This window comes from Vulpes vulpes, chromosome 3, assembly GCF_048418805.1.
Source record: "Vulpes vulpes isolate BD-2025 chromosome 3, VulVul3, whole genome shotgun sequence".
In the NCBI taxonomy this organism is placed as follows: Eukaryota; Metazoa; Chordata; class Mammalia; order Carnivora; family Canidae; genus Vulpes; species Vulpes vulpes.
Genome location: NC_132782.1, coordinates 129,324,690 through 129,346,259, shown reverse-complemented (window position 1 = coordinate 129,346,259; position 21,570 = coordinate 129,324,690). Strand labels below are relative to the sequence as shown.

The window sequence follows — 21,570 nt, the reverse complement described above, 5'->3', positions numbered from 1 at the left end:
TTCTCCAGGAATTGTTTGGAGCATTGTTTCTTAGACAATTTATAAATTCTCCAGGCATACTTTTTATTGCTTCTTCATTTTCCTGGCATTTTTTTATATTCTTCATTCTTTCAATAGCTCTTCACTGCGTGCTTACTATCGCTGGCCTGGAAACTAGAAGTACAGCCATGAGCAGGACAGTGAGTGGGGAGAGAGGGAATAAGTAAGTAAATATAGTATGTGTCTGATGGTGACGAGTCCTACCAAGAACAGTATTGCAAGATACTGACTCATGCGTTACCATCCCACTAGCATACGGACATCTTGAGGGCAAGGGCCATGCCTTTTCTTTCTGTGTCTCTCAACTCAGCCTGCAGCCCCCAAATGACTTCAGGAAGCATGCCCTGAATCAGTGAGTGAATTCGCATTAGTGCTGTATTAAATGGGATGTATACACAGAAAGAACTTGGTAAATCCCAGACTCTATGTCAGTGAGATTTTCTTCTCTTTTTCCCTAATCTGCATGCTGTCAGAGCAGAAGCTGAGCCAGTGGGAGACACAGGCAGGAGGGATGTCAGTGGGACACCTGAGCCAATTTGCTGGAAGAGGCCAAAGTGTAGAATGTACTAGAAAGTTGAGTCCTTCCAAGTTGGACCTGCTTCCTTTGGGAAATTATCCCAACCGGCTGGTCTGCCTTCCTCGAGAAACTGCCATTTATATGTTCATGAGTATCACCTTAATCTTTCGAAATGCTTTGAAGCTTGTATATAATATCTGGACTTATAACTAGCTTCATGATGACTTTCCTCCAGTTGATATTGATGATATCCAGAAAATGGTCTCAGATCTCTATAGTAAGATTATTAGGGATATAAGATATATTGGATTTATTTATGTATACATAGGATATATTGAGGAAAGTTGATTCATTCATTTATTTGTTCATTCAATAAATATTTATTGAACATTTACTGTATCAGACCCTGTTATAGAAAAATACAGCTTTCCTTCTAGTTTGGAAGCTAGGGGGGATGGGTGTTAAATAAAATAAGTGAATTTTATAGTACATTAAGAGTTAATAAGTGGTATGGAGAGAAAGCAGAGAGGAGGAATGAGAAATGCTTAAGGGGGAGAGTAATTTTAAATGTGGTGAGTGAGGAGGACTTCTTTGGGGTGACGTGAACAAAGATTTGAAGGAGGTAAGGGCAGAGCCATGAGGCCATATAAGAGAAGGGACAGTGTTCTTGGCAAAGGGAACAGCAAGGGTACTGGGGAAACAGCGAGCAGACCCCTTCCGCTGGAGTGGGATGGTTAAGGGAGAGCATGGGTCAACAGGGGGTCAGAGAGGGCATGGGGTCAGATCCTTGAGCCTTGTAGCCTTTATAGGAACTCTGGTTCTGATCTGACGTGGGAAGTCATTACAGTTTTAAGCAGAATAGTGACGTGATCTGATGTACATTCTAACAGCCATCCGGGGAGGAGATGATGCTGGCATAATAATGGATGAGGTGTGACATATCAGATTCTGAGTCTATTCTGAAGGATTTCCTGATATATTAGTGGAGAGGTGTGGAGGAGAGATCTAGAGGTGACACTGAGCAACTGGAGGATGGGACTGCCGTCAGCTGAGAGGGGGCAAGACTCTGAGCGGAGCATTTTATGGGAGATTATATAGGTTTTGATCATGTTAACTGAGACATCTTCTTGGCAGCCAGATGGAGATGTCAAGCGGGGTATGAGCAGTTTGAAGCTGAGGTTTCTGGAGCCATCCGAGCTAGAGATCTACATTTGGGAATTGGGGAGCATATAAATGGTATTTCAAACCACGGGAGTAGAAGGAGGGCAGAGAGAGGAGAGAGCCAATCCGAGGACTTGTTTTGGGGACCTTCAGTGGAAGAGATTCTGGAGCTGAGGAGGAACAGAAACTGAGGCCGGCCAGGAGCAGCCCCAGGGCAGGAGGATGGAAAGTGTCCTGGAGTTCGGGTGAAGGATGCCAGGGACATGTTAGTGGCGTCCGATGTGTCAAATGCTACTGCTAAGCGAGGTAAGACCTGAGGACTGACCACTGAATTCAGCCACGAAACGGCTTCAGTGAAATCTGAGGGGAGTGGATCACGATCCGAGTGGCTTGAAGAGGGAAAAAAGGATTGAGGTGTATGTAGACACAATCCTGAGCAGTTTGGCCACAAAAGAGGAGCAATGGGGCACCTGGCTGGCTCACTCAGAGGAGCGTGGAACGCTAGGTCTTGGGGTCATGAGTTCTAGCCCCACATTGGGGGTAGAGATTATATTAAAATAAATAAGTATATAACCTTAAAAAATGTTTTTAAGGAGGAAGAGAGAAATGGCAAGGAAGTGAGAGGAGGAGAGTCAAGAGTAGGGTTTGTTTTTCTTTCAAAGACGAGAGATGGTTAAAAATGATTCCATTGAGAGGAATACTTAGGTGAAGGAAGCAGGAGGCGAGAGTTGCTGAAGAGCTGTCATCAGAAGATGGAGGGGGGGATCCAGTGGAGGATTACGGACAGTTTATCACATTAAGTGGGGGTCAGGCTACGGCTCATGCTGACCAGGTAGGCTGTTGGGGGTAGACACCCGCAGAAGCTTGCCAATTGCTCCCTTTTCTCCTAGAAACTAGAAGTAGGTCTCCATCGACAGGGAGTGGCAATGGGGAGAAACCTTTAGAAGTTGAAGGGGAGATGGAGAGACTGGTCAAGCACCATGTGAGTTCCTGATAGTCACTCAGATGGGGTCTTCTTTCTGATTCTTTATTTGCTTCTTTCATGTTCCCCCCTTAATGGCTAACGTCCAGCATCATTCCAACATGCAGTAGATTCTTAATAAATATTTGTTAACTCCAGGTGCACCTGGGGAGCTCAGTCAGTTAAGGGCTGCCTTCGGCTCAGGTAAGGATCCCAGGGTCCTAGGATCGAGTCCCACGTCGGGCTCCCTGCTCAGCGGGGAGCCTGCTTCTGCCTCTCCAGCTCCCACTCCCCCTGCTTATCCTCTCTTTCTGTGTCAAATAAATACATAAAATCTTTTTTAAAAAGTTTTGCTAACTCCAGAGCTGGAATTCTCTTTACCTGTATTTCAGTTATACCTACCCCTGTATTGGGTCCTCACTCTTCCAAGTGTCTTACCCACTTTATCCCATAGCAGCTGCGGGTGTGGTACTCAGAGTCACAAGAGTGGACGGGGTCACCAAGCGTGCAAGGAGCGGGTATTAGTGTCTTCACATTACAAGTGATGGAACAGAGGTGATCCAAGGTCCCATGACCTGCCTGAGGCTGGTTGGCCATTAGGGGATGGTGCAGAGATATGAATCTCAGCCTGTGGGACTCAAGCCCAAGCCTGTAACCACTGCCTCAGGGTTCATCTTGTCCACCATCTTCTCCTTGACAATGAGAGGACAAAGGCCCAGGTTGCTTATCACATGTGTCAAAACTGAGAGTGGGACCAAGTCCTCTCCCAATTCAGTGCCCTTTGCACCATCATCCCTGGGAGCCATCCTATCTTGAAGTCCAGTTCCTGTTATTGCGTGTTAGCTACGCCTAGTAGGTAGCTAGAGTGAAACAGTCTAGCAACGAAGGGGCTGGTCCTCTGAGGGCTCTCGCTTACACGGACACCGTCCTCCAGGAGAGGGCAGTCTTGTGCGCATGACCACTCCTGCCCCACCCATAGGCTGCAACCACCCCTTTCCAGGCTTTCCCTCTGAGGCCACAAGGCCTGATTCTTCAGAGAATGTTTGCCTAAAGCAGAGGTTTTGGAGCAGTAGGTTTGTCCCCCAGGTGGCATTTGGCAATGTCTGGAGACCTTTTGGTTCATAACTGGAGGTGGGGAGGAAAGTTGCTCCTGGCATCTAGTGGGTAGAGGCCAGGATTAATGCTAAACATCCTACAGTGTGCAGGGTAGCCTCCCACCCCCAACGAAGGATTGTCTGCACCAAAATGTCAGTTGGTTTGTTGAGAAGTTGTGAAACCCTAATCTCAAGGAAAGTCTGTAAACAGCCTGCTATAACCGAACCAGAGGAACAAATAGAAGGTGGCTTAGACAAAGAGACTCTAAAACAGCAATGACCAGGGATGCCAGGGTGGCTCAGCGGTTGAGCATCTGCCTTTGACTCAGGGTGTGATCCCAGGGTCCTGGGATCGAGTGTCATGTAGGGCTTCCTGCATGGAGCCTGCTTCTCCCTCTGCCTGTGTCTCTGCCTCTCTCATGAATAAATAAATAAAATATTTAAAAAATAATAAAATAAATAAAATAAAACAGCAATGACCAGAGTAACTTACAAGCTTACTGCTGCTTGGCTTCTGCTTCTTTGGGGAATACCAAGGGCTTGAAGGCTGGTATGAACCTTGGCTTATCACTTTAGCCACTCTCAAGTCGCTAGGGCCATCAGTATGCCAAGCTGGAATATATGTGAGTGTGCCCCTAACAGTGCAGGGCAGCCAAGAAGAGAGACCATTCCCCTTTAGCATCCGGGGCCTCTGTATTTACCTTTCATCTGTCAAAGAAAGCATTCCTCTTGTTCTGTGGGAACATTTTCCACCCCCAAACTATTTGTTTTGTTGTAGACCTGTTTTTGCAAAACTGTAGTCTATCCCCAGGACTTGACCTGGCAGGAAGTAACAGCGTGCTTGTTGACTGGCCCTGGTCACTTCTGATATTCGATGAAGTGATTCTCCAAGTCTCCACTGACCCGATCTACCTAAACTGTGTTAGTGGTGAGGGGTCAGCTCCGATAGCCCTGGGAATGCTTTCCTGAAACACACCCATTTTGGAAAAGCATAAATGTTTATCAGTGCCGTACCTGAAACAGAGATTGCTTCCAAGCCAGAAAGAGCCCAGTGCTCAATAAATATTAACTAATCTGTAAATCAAGCCTCTCCACTGTTTCTCACAATGTGACTCTTGTTCAGCAGAACACAGAGCCTAAGGAACTAAGGCTAGCCGTGGTCCATGGAATCAGATTGCTCTACAGCATGATTATCTTCTCCCACTTCCTCTGCAGGGACCCTATTGTGAATGTCTATAGACACCTGAATTATGAACCTAAAACCAATTTATAGCTATAAAGGAAAATATGAAACTACCTTTAAATGTTGTTCAAGTTGTAGGCTTTGCTAAAAACTGAAGTGCCTGTCTTCTTACATAACAGTGGTTTATTCTAAACACATAATGGAGAACATCTAGAAATCAAACATAGCCACAGAGCTGGGATTTGGATTTACTAAATCCAACCTGAACTGAATTGAATTGAGAGCTAATTCAGGGGCTTCTTTAGCTGAGGGCAAATAAAAGAGGGTATAGCCATGTCAAAGGTAGAGCACTGTCGGGATGCCCCTGCTGGCCTGGTTTAACACAGTATTGAGCTCCTGAAACTTCATGCAATCATTATCATTTATGGAATGAAATTTTTATGGACCAGGCCCCATATTAAGCATTTACCATGTAATCTCATTCCAACTACCAGCAGGAAATGGACATTATACTTAAGGAGACTAAATATCTTGCCTTGGGCTAACCAGGAAAGGCTCAAGCTGAGATATGAACTAGAAAGTTACCATTGAGACCCAATAGGTACTTTAAATGTGCTAGAAGAGTTTGCCCTTGCAGTGAAATCTGAAATGAACCCCTTTGAAAAAATTAAGCTTCTTGGGTCTTTTATAAACTCTAAATTTATAAAAAAAAAAAAATAATAAACTCTAAATTTTTGGTGAAGCAGAGTTCTAGGCTATAGTCCCAATGGCTTTGTGTGATTTCACCCACATAACAAGTTTTGTTTGTATCATAAAGAAGTGCGGTAGAAAAACTATAAATTTTAGAATCTGGCATATTAGGATTTATATTCTCTTTTCACTGATCATGAGCAGTGAGAGGTTATCAAAAGTTTCTTGACTCAGGACACCTGGGTGGCTCGGTGGTTGAGCATCTGCCTTTGGCTCACATCGTAATCTCAGGGTCCAGGGATTGAGTCCCGCATCAGGCTCAGGAGCCTGCTTCTCCCTTTGCCTGTGTCTCTGCCTCTCTCTGTGTCTCTCATGAATAAATACATACAATCTAAAAAAAAAAAAAAGTTTCCTGACTCTCCCAAACCTCAGTTTTCCTATCTACAAAGTGGGATGAGCATTAGAGTTTGTATAGTTCAAGTGTCTCGCAAATTACCTACCCATCAGTCATCATGAATATTGTTATTGATATTACTCATAAGTTAAAAGTGTGTTCTCATTTTTCAATTTTTGCTATGAAGATATCAAATTAGGGTGGACGCTTCCAACTTTACTTTGGCATCTGTGAGTCTACATTAATGCTAACGGCCAGCTACAAGGAAGTATGGCCCATTGAATCATCTCCCATGGTTGGGCAAACATTGAGGTAAAGCATGTTTGTGTTTTAAACTTTAGGAGCTGCACAGGTTATTGAAGGTGGCCAAGTGGAATATCAGCCTCTTGTAGGCATTCGGTATATGTGGTGGTACCATTTAATTGGCCTCATCTGGACCAGCGAATTCATCCTCACATGCCAGCAGATGACTATAGCTGGGGCACTGGCCACTTGCTACTTCAACAGGTAGGTCTTGCATGTTACTGCTCTTGATTTGTCTATATCCTTCATGTCAAATATCATGAAAGATACTTTGGAGTTTTAAAAGGGGTTGACAGGAGTAAAACCTAAGGTAAAAATCAAAGCAGGATGCTCCTTTGGAAGTGAAAAGAAATATTATACCTTAAATTTGTCACATTTCCAAGCTCTTTTGCCTTAAGCTAGAAAATGCATAGGAAAGCAAAACAGGGGTATAATCCAACTGTTTAGAGTTGAAAGACGTCGGAAAGGAAAGGTTGACTTCTGTAAGTATCCATTCTTTTTTACTTCAAACTTAAAAAAAATACTGGTCTATTTGGAACACACTTCAGTAAGTTCTGTGAGCATTATTTATCTTGTGTAAAATGAGGAAAATGTTTTCTTGGGAAATAATTTTAAATCCTAAGGAAATTGTATACAGCAATAAAATATAGTTTGTGTTCATATCCTTAAGTACTAGTGAATTAATTACTTCTTTATTCACCCTGATACTTAGTTAAGTGTTCTCACCCCATTACCTCATCAAAATAATTGAGGACACACACACCCCCGAACTTTTTACCTCATTTGTGTGTGTGACTCTCCATGGGGCAAGGATAAAACCACAGGCAAGTAGAGCAGGCCAGGACAATGACAGGGTTGGACTGAGGACAGGAAGTTTATTTCATGATAGGGCTGATCCTCCTCTAATCTCCCAGACCAAATGAGCAGATAAGCATGAATATTCGTGGGGGTAAGAAAGTCAACCAGGGATGATTCATCCCAATGAGCAATTACCTCCCGACAATAAGGAGCACTGTGGGTTTTAATACAGGGGTGTTGTTTGAGAGTTTTCATCATCAGAGACTCTGTAGGATGCACACAGAGCTTATAGTCCTTGGCCTTGAGAACCTCAGAGCCACTGGAGGTGGGTGGCGTTGTGCTGCTTGCTCCTGAGTAGGGGAGCAAAGATTATTCTAACCACGTTGCACCAGCAGCTAACATCTGTCTGACCATAGTGATTTTGTGTAATCTTAGAATCACAAAACCAAACCATTTTCAATGGAGGCTTTTGGTTTGGACTTCCAGTGAAGCATGTATCTGTATCTCTAACCCTTCCTCCTACCCCAAGTCCTCTCCCTCTACAAATCATGAAAGAACGAATGAAAGAAGCATAAACACACAAGAACAATAGAAAAGGAAATGACGGAGAAAAGAAATATCAACCAAATGTTGAAAGCTGCAGAGAGGATGGATGAGTAGCTACTGAGCTGACGAAGACAAACCTAGCAAGGCCCATCTGTGGGGAGGGCAGGAGGGGAGAGGAGGTGAAAATAATATATAGGCTGATTTGAGCCACAAACACCAAGAGAGGCCCAGGAATTCAAGTGTAAAATGTATTTCTGAAGGTTAGTTACAGGACTGCCTAAGGAACAGTTAGGCTCCAGGGCCCCTTTTCCAAGCCAACAGAAGACAGGAGCTTTGCTTTCTGGACAGGTAAACCAGAAAGGGTCCAGACCTTGGGCACCATCTGAAGCTGGAGGTAAGGCTCTGTACTGAAAGAAGGGCAAATAAGTAAAAGTCTAAATACTGAATAGTGAGGACGCCCACTGCCACCAACATGCATTCCATGGCTCAGCTCCTAGGATGCTGACAGCCAGGTTGATATTCCCCTGGCAAGAGATTAGAGGATTCTTCTTTGGAGAAATTACCAACCCAAAGTAAAGACCTGCAGATAATGCCATATGGTGGGGGAGGGGGTCCCCAGTGAAATGATTCCGTGACTGAACCAGACAACTGTCACGCCTCATACAGAGCTTCCAATTCACTCTTTAGTGCCTCAGTCTTAGATATAAATTGGTAGCCAGTGATGATTCAACATTCACAGAAAAATATCTAGTGAAAGAAAAAGATCAAAATGAACAAAACAAAGGGAATTTAAGGGAAATAGAGACAATGCAAGCAGAAGAAAATGACCAAAAAAGAACTCCACAAAAACCCTATAATATCCTCAGAAAGAATAAAGAAATACTGCATCCATAAAATAAGTACCAAGAAAAAAAAATGAAAGGCATCTTAGTGATTAAAAATATGATTGCATCTGTAAAACTGTGTGGAGGTTCCTCAAAGAGTTAAAAATAGACCTGCCCTACGACCCAGCAGTTGCACTGCTGGGGATTTACCCCAAAGATACAGATGCAATGAAATGCCGGGACAGGGGATCCCTGGGTGGCGCAGCGGTTTGGCGCCTGCCTTTGGCCCAGGGCGCGATCCTGGAGACCCGGGATCGAATCCCACGTCAGGCTCCCGGTGCATGGAGCCTGCTTCTCCCTCTGCCTGTGTCTCTGCGTCTCTCTCTCTCTCTCTCTATCATGAATAAAAAAAAAAAAAAAAAATGCCGGGACACCTGCACCCCGATGTTTATAGCAGCAATGTCCACAGTAGCCAAACTGTGGAAGGAGACTCGGTGTCCATCGACAGATGAATGGATAAAGAAGATGTGGTCTATATACACAATGGAATATTCCTCAGCCATTAGAAACGACAAATACCCACCATTTGCTTCGAGGTGGATAGAACTGGAGGGTATTATGCTGAGTGAAATAAGTCAATCGGAGAAGGACAAACATTATATGGTCTCATTCATTTGGGGAATATAAAAAATAGTGAAAGGGAATAAAGGGGAAAGGAGAAAAAAATGAGTGGAAATATCAGAAAGGGAGACAGAACATGAGAGACTCCTACTCTGGGAAATGAACTAGGGGTGGTAGAAGGGGAAGTGGGTGGGGGGTGGGGGTGACTGGGTGACGGGCACTGAGGTGGGCACTTGACGGGCTGAGCACTGGGTATTATTCTATATGCTGACAAATTGAACACCAATAAAAAATAAATTTACAAAAAATATGATTGCAAAAGTGAAAATTTTCTTCCGAAGAATTAAAATATAAAATTGAAAAATTGTTGTAGAAGGTAGAGCAAAAAGACAAAGAGATGGAAAATAAAGGATGGATAAAAAGTTAGAGGATACATTTTGGAGACTCAACATCTGACTAATACAAGTTCCAAAAATAGAGAACAAAGGAAAGAGAAAGAAAGAAGTTATCAAAGAAAATTTCCCAGAGTTGGAGGACGTGAGTAAAGGGAAGATCCCAGAAGCTTCTAAGGGGAAAAATAGATCACAGGCAAAGGATCAAGAACTAGAATGGAGTCTGATGTTCAACAGCAACTCTGAATGAGGAAGACGATGGAGCAAACTTGTCAAAATTCTAAGAAGAGATTATTTCCAAAACTAGAATTCTATAAGTATTCATACTGTCAATCAAAGGTAAAGAAAATAAAGTCATGTTCAGGACTGCAACATCCCAGAAGATTTTTTTCTCCATCTTCTTTCCTGGGAAGGGTGTTCTCCTCTGAAAGGAGTGAGTAAGCCAGGGAGAAAAATAGGAGTTTCAGGAAATGGGCTCCAACACAGTAAAGAAGAACAGGGAATTCCCAGAAGGGTAGCTATATAGCAGTTATAAAAAATATCCAGGGGATCCCTGGGTGGCGCAGCGGTTTGGCGCCTGCCTTTGGCCCAGGGCGCGATCCTGGGGACCCGGGATCGAATCCCACATCAGGCTCCCGGTGCATGGAGCCTGCTTCTCCCTCTGCCTGTGTCTCTGCCTGTGTCTCTGGCTCTGTCTCTCCTTCTATCTCTCAAGAATAAATAAAAAATTAAAAAAATAAAAATAAAAATAAAAAATATCCAGGCCAAGGAGGAGCAGGAGAGCAGTGGGCTCCAGGAGGCATGTCTCCAAGGGAAGGGAGAGGTAGGGAAAGAAAACTAAGAGAATACCAGATGTGTTTAAACAAGTAAAGATTTACACTTTGATAAAGCATTTGGTAAAGCCCATGGGAAACCAAGCAAATGTAAAATGTGAAACAATTATTAACTTCAGGAAAACCCAAACGTTGTATAGGAAAGGAACTAGCATCAGAATACACTACTTGGTTTATATTTCAATAAAAATAAATAAATACACAATTTTTAAAAAGAATACACTACTTGGATCAGTTGTGATTGTTATTTAGGTACGGATAACATAAACACTAAACACTGACTAAAACATACTCAATGGTCAAAGGTTGAAAGTTTTTCCTCTAAGATCAGAAGCAAGAGAAGTGGGCCCACTCTCACCACTCCTATTCGGTATAGTACTGGAAGTCCTAGCCAGAGCAAGAAAAAGAAAGAAACGGTATCCAAATCAGACAGAAAGAAGTAAAATTGTCTTTGTTTGCAGACGATATGATCTTCTATCTAGAAAAATCCTAAAAACTCCACTAAAAAATATTAGAACTAATCAATGGATTCAGTAAAGTTGCAGGATACAAAATCAACATGCAGAAAATAGTTGCATTTCTGTAACAACAAAATATCTGAAAAATAAAGCAATCCCATTTGCAATAGCATCAAGAACAATAAAATATTTAGGAATAAAATTTCCCATTACATAGATTGCCTCTCATTTTTGTTGTTGTTGTTGTTGTTGTTGTTGTTGTTTGTTTGTTTTACTGTGCAAAGATTTCTAATTTGATGTAGTCTTACTTACTAATTTTTGCTTTCATTGCTGTGCTTTTGTGTCATATGCAAAAAATCACTGCCAAGACCAATGCCGAGCTCTTTCCCTATGTTTTCTTTAGTTTTATGGTTTCAGTTCCTATGGTTAAGTCTTTAAACCATTTCAAATTAGTTTTTGTGAGTAGTGTAAGATAGGGGTTAATTTCATTCTTCAATATGTAGTTATCCAGTTTTCCCAACACCATTTATAAAAGGGACCATCCTTTTCCCTTTCTGAGCTCTTAATTCTGTTCCACTGATCTGTCATTTTTATGCCTGTGCCACACTGTTTTGATTACTATAGTTTTGTAGCATAATTTGAAATTAGGAAGTGTGATGCCTCCAAGTTTGTTCGTCTTTCTCACGACTGCTTTGGCCATTTAGGATCTTTTGTAATACCACACAAATTTTAGAACTGCTTTTTTTTTTCTCCTGTGAAAAATGTCACTGGAATTTTGATAGTCAATGCATTGAATCTATATTGGCTTTGGATAGTATGGATATTTTAACTATCTGAATTCTTCTGATCCATGAACATGAAATATCTATTTGTGTGTGTCTTCTTAAATTTCTTTCATTAAAATCTTGTAGTTTTCAGGATATAGATTGTTCACCTTCTCTGCACAGTAAAAACCAACAAAATGAAAGGCAACCTATGAAAACAGAAAAAAATATTTGCACATCGTATATCCCGTAAAGAGTTAATATCCAAAATATATAAAGAACTCATATAATCCAATAACAATAAAAGAATCCAGTTAAGGGGCACTTGGTGGCTCAGTTGATTAAGTGTCTGACTCTTGATTTTGGCCTAGGTCATGATCTCAGGATCATGAGATCAAGTCCACATTGGACTCCACACTTGCAAAGCCTACTTAAGATTTTCTTTCTCCCTCTCCTACTGCTCCTCCCCACAATACCCCACTCACATGTGCTCTTTTTCTCTCTCTCTAAAAAATAAATGACTAGGTGTGCCTGTGGCTCAGTTAAGCATCTGACTTCAGATCAGGTCATGATCTCAGTGTCCTGGGATCAAGGCAAGCTCCATATAGGGCTTTCTGCTCAGTGAGAAGTCTGCTTGTCCCTCTGCCCCTACCCCCACTCATGCTCTCACTCTCTCTCAAATAAATGAATAAAATCTTTAAAAATAAAAATAAAGGGGCGCCTGTGTGGTTCAGTCAAGTATCTGACTCTTGGTTTTGGCTTAGGTTATGATCCCAGGTTCCTATGGAGCCCTGCCTCGGTTCCTTACTCAGCATAGCGTCAGCTTAAGATTCTCTGCCTCTTCTTCTCCCTCTGCCCCTCCCCCAATTTGTGCCTGTGTTTTCTCTAAAATAAATTTAATAAAATTATAAATAAAGGTCACCTCTTAAGAAAAAAATCCAGTTAAAAAATAGGCAGAGGAACTGAATAGGTATCTTTCCAAAGAAGACATGCAAATGACTAACAGGTACATGAAATGTATTCAACATCACTCATCATCAGGGAAGTGCAAATCAAAACCACAAGGAGATATCATCTCACACCTGTTAGAATGGATGTCATCAGAAGATAAGAGATAAAAAATGTTGGCAAGGATGTGAAGAAAAGGGAACCCCTGTGCACTGTTGGTGGGAATGCAAACTGGTGCAGCCACTATGGAAAACAGTTTGGAGGTTCCTCAAAAAATTGAAACTAGAACTACCATATGATCCAGCAATCCTGCTTCTGGGTATTTATCCAAAGGAAATGGAAATAGGATCTCAAAGAGGTATTTGCACTCCCACGTTTATTGCAGCATTATTCACAGTGCCAAGCTATGGAAACAACCCAAATGTTAATCAAATATTAACAGATAGCTAGATAAAGATGTGATGCTCTCTCTCTCTCTCTCTCTCTCTCTCTCTCACACACACACACACACACACACACACACACTGGAATTTTATTCAGCCACGAGAAAGAAGAAAATCTTGTCATTTGTGAAAGTGTGGATAGATCTTGAGAGCATCGTGCTAATAAGCAAAATAAGCCCAACAAAGATAAATACTGTATGGGCTCACTTAAATGTAGAATGTAACAAGAGCCAAAACAGTAGAAACTTAGCAACAGTAGAGTGGTGACTAACGGGTGTCCGGGGTACAGCTGGGGGAAATGGGCAGATGTTGGTTAAAGGGTACAAACTTCAAGTTAGGATGAATAAGTTCTAGGGATTCAATGTCCAGCATGGTGATTATGGTTAATAAGACTGTATAATATACCTGACAGTTGCTAAGAGAGTAGAATTTAAAAGCTCTAACCACAATAAAGAAATGTAATTATATGACGTATTGCGGGTGTTAGCTACTGCTGTGGTGGTAATCATTTTGTAGTACGTCAGTATCAGATCAACACCTCATCCACCTGAAAGTTACACAATGTCCTATGTCAGTGATATTTTAAAAAAAGGTGAGAAAAAACTCTAAAAACTTCAACATAATTACACTGAGAAGAACGAGACAATGGGCAAATGTTTAGGTTGTATGAGAGAAACAATCAACAAACATGTTTCAAAGTGAGAAGTCAGGGGTGCCTCGGTGGCTCAGGCAGTTGAGTCCAACTCTTGGTTTTGGTTCAGGTCCAGGTAGTGATCTCAGGGTCATGAGATGGAGCTCTGCATCAGGCTGCATGCTGCTTGTGGAGCCTGTTTGGGATTCTTTCTCTCCCTTTCCTTCTGCCCTTCCCCCTCCTCAACCTCTCTCCCCCGCTCTCTTAAAAAAAAAAACAATGTGATAAGTCAGTAGACAATATTAGAGACTGAAAAAATATATGCAGAGAGAATATGCTATTTGGAAGTGTGGGGTAAGTTATAGAAGAAATAGCTAACATATGACCTCTAGGGGAAGAAAATTAGCAGCCAGGAAAGCAAACTGCTCTCTTTGCTGGTTAGCCTCTTGCTATTTGACTTAAGATATTTACACATTACTCTGATAAAAATAAAATACAATGCATGTCGACTTAGAGCACTACTTCTTTTTTATTATTTATTTATTCGTGAGAGACACAGAAAGAGGCAGAGACACAGGCAGAGAGAGAAGCAGGCTCCCTGCAGGGAGCCCGATGCGAGATTCGATCCCAGGTCTCCAGGATCTGTCTCTGAGCCTAAGGCAGACGCTCAAGCACTGAGCCACCCAGGTGTCCCTAGAGCACTATTTCTTTCTTTCTTTCTTTCTTTCTTTCTTTCTTTCTTTCTTTCTTTCTTTCTTTCTTTTTTTTAAGATTTATTTATTCATGAGAGACAGAGAGAGAGGCAAAGACACAGGCAGAGGGAGAAGCAGGCCCCCTGCAGGGAGCCCCATGCTGAATTCGATCCCAGGACCCCAGGATCACACCCTGGGCCGAAGGCAGACGCTCAAGCACTGAGCCCCCCAGGTGCCCTGCAGCGCTATTGCTTAATTAAAGAGCTCCACTTTCTTTTCTTCATGGGGCCTCATTTTGAAACCTTAAGGTTTTCCGCCCTCCCGGGGTTCGCAGCATCTCCCGCTCGGGCCTGCCCTCCGGAGAGGGTTAGCCAGTGCGGTCCTCTCCGTTAAGACACCTGAGAAGGGGGGATCCCTGGGTGGCGCAGCGGTTTGGCGCCTGCCTTTGGCCCAGGGCGTGATCCTGGAGACCCGGGATCGAGTCCCACATCGGGCTCCCTGCATGGAGCCTGCTTCTCCCTCTCCCTCTGCCTGTGCCTCTGCCTCTCTCTCTCTCTCTCTCTCTCTCTCTCTATCATAAATAAATAATAAAAAAAAAATTATAAAAAAGACACCCGAGGAGTTCACGCGGAGACCGTCAAGTGCCAGGCTAGGGCAGCCCGTAAAATTTCTCTTTTACAACCATCCTCTTGAAGAGGGGTCCACAGAGAGCCGTAGGATGTGGCTGGGGGTGCGATGGGAAGGAACTAGAACCGTTCAACTTGCAGAGGGGCCGCCTGAAGCATGACCTCATCGTTGCTTTCACACGTACCAGAGACGGTTTCCAGCTGCCCCTGCCCTGGCAGGGGGGACCGGCCGCGGGCCTCGGGTGGGAGGTGGCCGGGGGGGGGGGGGGGGTGGCGACCCTGGCAGAGCCGCCCAGGCCAGCTACAGAGTCGTGTCCTTTGTAACAAAGACAATTTCCTTTCTCCTGGAGGACGGGAAAGATGAAGCGCACAGTGATGTTGCTGAAAGAAACGTGGGGAAAGGATGGTCTCCTCGGGGGCCACACGGCCTGTAGCTCCCCGATGACATCCAGAGATAAGGAGTATCTTAAGCTTCCTCGGATATAATCAGTGCGTCCTCCTGGGGGCAGGTTGTGCAGGGTGTGAGGAGAGCGAGATGAAGGTCTGGCCACGAACACAGCAGGGCGGCATGGCAGGGTGACCTTACCTTGGAACATGGAGAAAGGTCTAAGAAGGGAAGGTGGAGACCTCAGACACTCCACTTATTTAACCCTTTTCTGTAGGGTGGTGTCTAGTGGGGGGGGCAGGTATCGAACTCGGGCTCCACGAGCTGGCCTGAGTTTAAAGGGCCTGCTTTTGAAGGTGTCTCTCTCGTCCCGGGATAACCCAGCTTCTGGAACTCTTGCATCTTCTTCCACCCAAGCCCTGGAGAGCCTCGGACTCACAGCCAGAATGTGTCATGGCCCACGACCGTCACTCCGCTGCCTGAGATGGTTAATCCCATCCCAGCAGAACCTTTCTCTGAAAGATGATGCTCAAGGCCAGACTTCAAAACCTGAAGGACCGGACTCCAAAGGCCCCTTCACAGTGGCCTGTGAATCACTTGTTTCCCTACCAGATGGAAAGCAGGTGTTGTCCACTCTTCCTTGCGTCCTCTCGAGCACTGTAATAAGTCCTAAGGCACATAAATCTCCTAAATGGAAAAGTCAACATTCTTCCTTTAAAAAAAAAAAAAAAAAAGCTGAGGAAAGGGAAAAACTGTGTCAGATTTTCCTGGCCTGTACTACTCTTCTGGTTTATCAGGCCAACATGAATTTGTATCACCAATAGTTTCCCTGGTATTTCCTATTTTCAAGACTATTGAGTTGGAACACACATCACCCTTTTGTGGGACAACTGGATCACGGCTACTCCGCTCCCAATAGGACTTTCGTGTTCTCCTTTCCTTCCTGGATGATTTCAGTAACAGCAAAATAGAGCCCTTGCCAACTCTTGAGACATTTCTGGCCGCGTTCCTTTTTCTCCCTCAAAACCTAGGCTCTTGTCAAAACCTTGATTCATAGTGACTTATTAGCAACCAGAGCGAGTTGTAGAATAATCCATTATGAAGAAACCGAGCTTCAGTTGGAATCAGTGAGGTGGCTTCTCAGAAAGGGCCTCATTTTCTAGAACTGGCACCAGCAGGAAATTCAGAGGGTCAGGGGAGGGGTTGCTCAGCCCTCCCTCCTTTGTTTTATCTCTCAGGTTTCGGGTAGGGTGAAGGCTGTGCCCCTTCTGTTCTTTCTCTCTTTTTGTTTTCCCCCTGCTTGTGAAACGGGCCCTCGCATTCTTGATTGCTGTGTCACGACAAGTTGCACAAATGATTCACACTGAAGTGACCTTTAAAGAGCAGAGTAGAAATCAGCTGGATTTTCGGAGCCTTGAGCCTTGTGGAAGAACTTTCTGTTCCCGCACATTAAGCCGGAGCTCGCTGCTGTGTCCGTGGCTGCCCTTCTGGTCCTGTGATTGGGTGGTGATTTTAATCACCAAGCTAATACTGGCAATATTTACATATGGCATGTAAACCTTGGAAATTATTATATAATTAAATTTCTGAAAGTGAAAATGAGATTGGAGATCCTCGGGTGGCTCAGCGGTTAAGCGCCTGCCTTCGGACCAGCGTGTGATCCTGGAGTCCCGGGATCGAGTCCCACGTCAGGCTCCCAGCATGGAGCCTGCTTCTTCCTCTGCCTGTGTCTCTGCCTCTGTCTCTCTCTCTGTGTCTCTCATGAATAAATAAAATCTTTAAAAAAAAAAAAGAAAGAAAATGAGATTAATAGAAAACTTACAGGATTGGTGGAGGTAAAGAGGGAAACTTGCTTAATTCATCAGCATTTTTTTAATGTTCTGTTTGTAGCATTGAGTGCCATGAAAAGGAGTTAGTCCAAGAAATAATTTAACCTTAGCTACCAATGAGTATCAAAGTTTTGCCAAACATTTGTCGCATGACTGCTTTGTAAGTGTTGGTACCGTTGATGATTTGAACCTGAGAGAGAAGTTTTAAATGGTGGTTTTTAAATGCTGTCTTTTTTTCCCCCCAATTCCCAGAAATAAAAATGACCCTCCTGATCGCCCAATCCTTTGGTCTCTCTCCATTCTTTTCTGCTACCATCAAGGAACAGCCATAAAAGGGTCATTTTTAATGACTGTGACGAGGATTCCAAGAACCATTCTCATGTACCTTCACAACGCTCTGAAAGACAAGGTAAGGCAGCTTGTTAGTGCTCGGTGCAGAGCTGAGTGGCGGAAATGGCAGTCACCAGACAGTTTCAGCAGGCGCCAGGCCAGGACTGTGGCCCTGTGGCAGTGGCCATTCCAAAGGCCCCAGTGTCCTTCAGATCCCATCCCCTACTCCTGCCCCCAGCAATCTTCTTGTCTCCAGACTCTGTTTTATGGCTTTGTTTGTTGAAGAATTTTGTTATTATTATTATTATTATTATTATTATTATTATTATTATTATTATTTTACCCACAAGGTGGTGGAGGTGAGGGTGGGGAGGGAGTAGTTCTGAGTTAGCTGGTTTTTCATTTGCTGAACAAATGGGAAGAATTTTTCAAATTTTGAAAAGTTTTCATGGACATTTGTCATACTTTTTCTCTGAAAATAAAATATACTACAAGACAGGAATAATGTTTGTTTCTGTTTTAATGCTAAAATATTCCTTTTCTATTTCCTAGAGGGTGCCATGGGAGGTGACTGGTGTATGTGAGGGAGGAGTTTTAATAAGTGAGTGGGAGAGAAAGAATGTGTGTGTGTGAGTGTGTGCGTCTGCCTATGTGAGAGAGTACGTGTGTGTGTGTGTGTGAATGTTCATGTGGGTATGTGAGTGTGGTGCGTGTGTGTGAGAGAGAGAGTCAGGGACAGGGAGAGAAGACCTGCTTAAGACTGAGAGATGGACAAGCTGACCTAAATCTCAGCTCAAAAGACAGAACACTGTGGGGCTTTTGTGCCTGGGGGATTTTCGCCTCCCTGGTTTTTATTTCCATGCACATTTGGTTATGAATGCCAGTGGAAACCAGAACACCAGGAAAACAGCTGTTCTCATGGTATTTCTGGCCTGCCAAACAAGGGAGGTTGGAATTTTCCCAACTTTTCTGTTCTCACACAATGTTCATCCCTCCCCCACCCCCACCTCAGTGCCTGTGACTTGATCAGAGTGTCACAAGTTTACCTAATTCTAACCTTTTATTTATTTTTATTTTTTCAAAGATTTTATTTATTCATGAGAGACACAGAGAGAAAGGCAAAAACATAGGCAGAGGGAGAAGCGGACTCCCCACGGGGACCCTGATGCGGGACATGATCCCAGGACCCCGAGATTATCTGAGCCAAAGGCAGACGCTGAACCACTGAGCCGCCCAGGTGCCCCTATTCTAACCTTTTAGATGTAGGGATGTGTACATAGTAACTTGGGGAAGTTTTACACACAGATTTTTTTTTAAAGATTTTATTCAGTTATTCATGAGAGATAAGAGAGAGAGAGAGGCAGAGAGACAGGCAGAGAGGCAGAAGCAGGCCCCATGCAGGGAGCCCCATGTGGGACTCGATCCCAGGTCTCCAGGATCACGCCCTGGGCTGAAGGCAGTGCTAAACCGCTGAGCCACCCAGGGATCCCCACCACCTAGATTTATTACTATATTTTAAATTGTTTGAAAGATTGCATTGTAGATACTAATTATGTACCCATATTAAAAAATAATCAAAGTTTGACTTTTTTGAGAAATAAATTCTATAGTGACATTTTTCAGGGCTAAATTTCAAGTGGTAAAAAAAATATATGTATTTTGGTGACTCAGAGGCATTCCAATTCTAAGCCGAATCTAGTTTTTCTTGGCTCCTGCATTTTGCAATTGATCTTTCAATTTCAAGAAGGATTTTTTGTAAAGCAGGCAGGTTTTTTTTATTTTTGATATATTCAGTATATGCATTAGCAATAGGTAATCACAGAGTAATGAGCAGTAGGGGACCTTGCCATCCTTCTAGAACTAGGCACTTAAAACTCTGGACCAGAAGCCTTTCATAAATCTAAAAGAAAAGTCTGTGGGTTGGTCTCTCTGGTAGAGGTCTAAAGGGTTATTTATCACTCATTAGATCCCAAAAGAATCAAGGGGCCAAAGTCCCCTTTACTGATCTCACTACTGAAGAAATGTGTCCTTCCATTAAAAAGACATGATTTTCCTCGGCAATACAGCCTCACACTGTGTCTACAATTTAAACACTTCTCATGGCCACTGTGTGATCTTTCCTACATGCAATGGCTCATTGACAACCACGGCCAGGCTGAAAAGTATCCAGATAAAGTTTCATCCAATTGAGTTAACATAAGGACAAGAAAATGTCCATATAAGGCTGAGTTACTCCTGGGGTCCCCAGGGAGAACTATTTCAGGATTGTTTACAGGATTTTGTTTTTTTAAACTCTGGGCAGTGAGTGGGACACATTCAACCCTCCTCTAAAAGTTTCATTAAATTCTTCACTCTTGAGCTATGCATATGTCCAAATCATCTTTCAAAGGGCTAATTTGTCCCTTGAAATTTAGCCCTGAATATCTCAGTATGGGATTTTTTTTTTTTTTTTGCAAAAAATGTTAAACTTGATTCCTTTTTTTCTATGGGTGCATAATTAGTATCTACAAGGCATTATTTGTTTTACAGTCTTTGGGATATGCATCTTTCATGAATACAAACTGGTTTGGAAAAGCAAAGTTTATAATTGATGACACTTAGGGGAAGATGGAAAAGAATTTTTTTTTTTTTTTTTAGCTAGAACCAGAGAGCCTAGTCTACCTTTGCTAGTGAATATGGACTAGACATTTCCCTTTCTGCTGAGGCCAACAGCAATCATAACAAGGTAAGCCCACAGGAGACAAACTTTCCTCATCAGTGATAATAATGGTAATAATTAGTAGCAGCAGGTGCAGATAGAAGGACCTCGCCCCCACTGAGGGAGAAGTGCTGCACTGCTTCCCCAGGTGGATAAATCTCCCACTAGAAACGTAGTGTGTCTGCAGAAACTGCCTGCTTCCTTCCTTCTCATGTTTCTGACTCTGTTCGTTTGGTTCTGATCCTGACCCAGCAGCATGGTGCATGGTCCAGGTGCATGTTCAGATGCTGCTTCTGCTGTTTCTGGTGTCTCGACAAATGCCTGCGCCAACTCACCCAGGTACGTCTTCTACCACGGTCCCCGCGGACACACAGAGGGGCGCTCCAGTGGACTCCATCTCTTAGGTCAGGGGTTGGCTGATTTCTCTGTGAAAGGCCAGACTGTATAAATGTTTTAGGCTTTTTTCAATCTCAGTTGTAACAACTCTATCGTGGTAGTAGGAAGGCGGCCACAGGCAAAATGCAAATGAATGGGCACAACTGCTTTCCAAAAACCTTTATTTATGGACACTGAAATGTGAATTCATATAATTTTCACCTGTCAAGAGATGTTTTTCTTCTTTTGATTTTTTTTTCAACAGCTTAAAAATGTGAAACTTATTCTTAGCTTTGACCAGAGGATAGCAGGCTATCTGATGGATCTGGCCTCTGGCCTGGAGATTATACAGGTCATTAAGGCCATTCTTCTAATTCTGAAAGAAATGTGTTTTCCCTCTCAGAAATAAAAAGGGGAGGAGTCTTTAGAAATTCCAGCATAATGAGTATGTGTCAACTGAGAGCTAATTGTCAATGTCTTCCTCAAGAACTATAATTTTCCTGAAATGGGAGAAGAATTGCCTCTCTGATTTTTCTGTATTTCACCAGCTTTTCCCTTTCAAGCTATAAATATTCCTTTAAAAATCAGAAAAATTATATACTGCAATTGTTTGAATTTCAGATTTTTTCCTCGAGTCTTTCAAACTGATGGACACTTAAATACATGTTACGTTTTTCTGTAGATAATTTAGGAAATTAATAGCCCTTAGTCAAATTTACACAAAGCAGTATTTTTCTAAGCCAGCAAGCTGTTTTAGAATTTAGAAATCCACAGAAATCTCGCTTAGCAGAGTATTTCTTATTATTGCCCTTCTTCCTAATAAATATACCAGCCGAAGTAAAGGGACTAAGTAGACCATCCATGTTTAATGTCTTATGATAAGTGGTATTAAGAATACCTTTCATTATTCAGGGGAAAGTGTAGTTTTACAGTAAAAAGCTCTATTTTTAGCTCCTAAAAATCTTGGAGTTCATTTTAGAGTGTATTTCGTTTTCATTCCGTTTGCATTAAGCCAGCATGTGTAAAGCACAGTAA

At 42.9% G+C, this 21,570-nt stretch overlaps 1 protein-coding gene across 10 annotated transcripts in view; it reads left to right on the top strand.

The window, feature by feature from the left end:
- Positions 1–21,570, top strand: part of SLC44A3 (solute carrier family 44 member 3) — a 106,666-nt gene that overhangs the window by 43,085 nt on the left and 42,011 nt on the right. For 6 of the 10 annotated variants that reach the window (XR_012000756.1, XR_012000755.1, XR_012000758.1 and 3 more), the window contains exons 10-12: positions 6,381–6,546; positions 17,385–17,541; positions 20,413–20,499. Coding sequence is in view for 5 of the 10 variants with exons in the window: in XM_072754559.1 (XP_072610660.1) it covers positions 6,381–6,546; positions 17,385–17,541; positions 20,413–20,499 (410 nt within the window). In the remaining 5 variants the exon portion in view is untranslated. The remainder of the gene's footprint in view (positions 1–6,380; positions 6,547–17,384; positions 17,542–20,412; positions 20,500–21,570) is intronic. The other 4 variants (XR_012000757.1, XR_012000759.1, XM_072754560.1 and 1 more) reach the window with 1 other exon arrangement.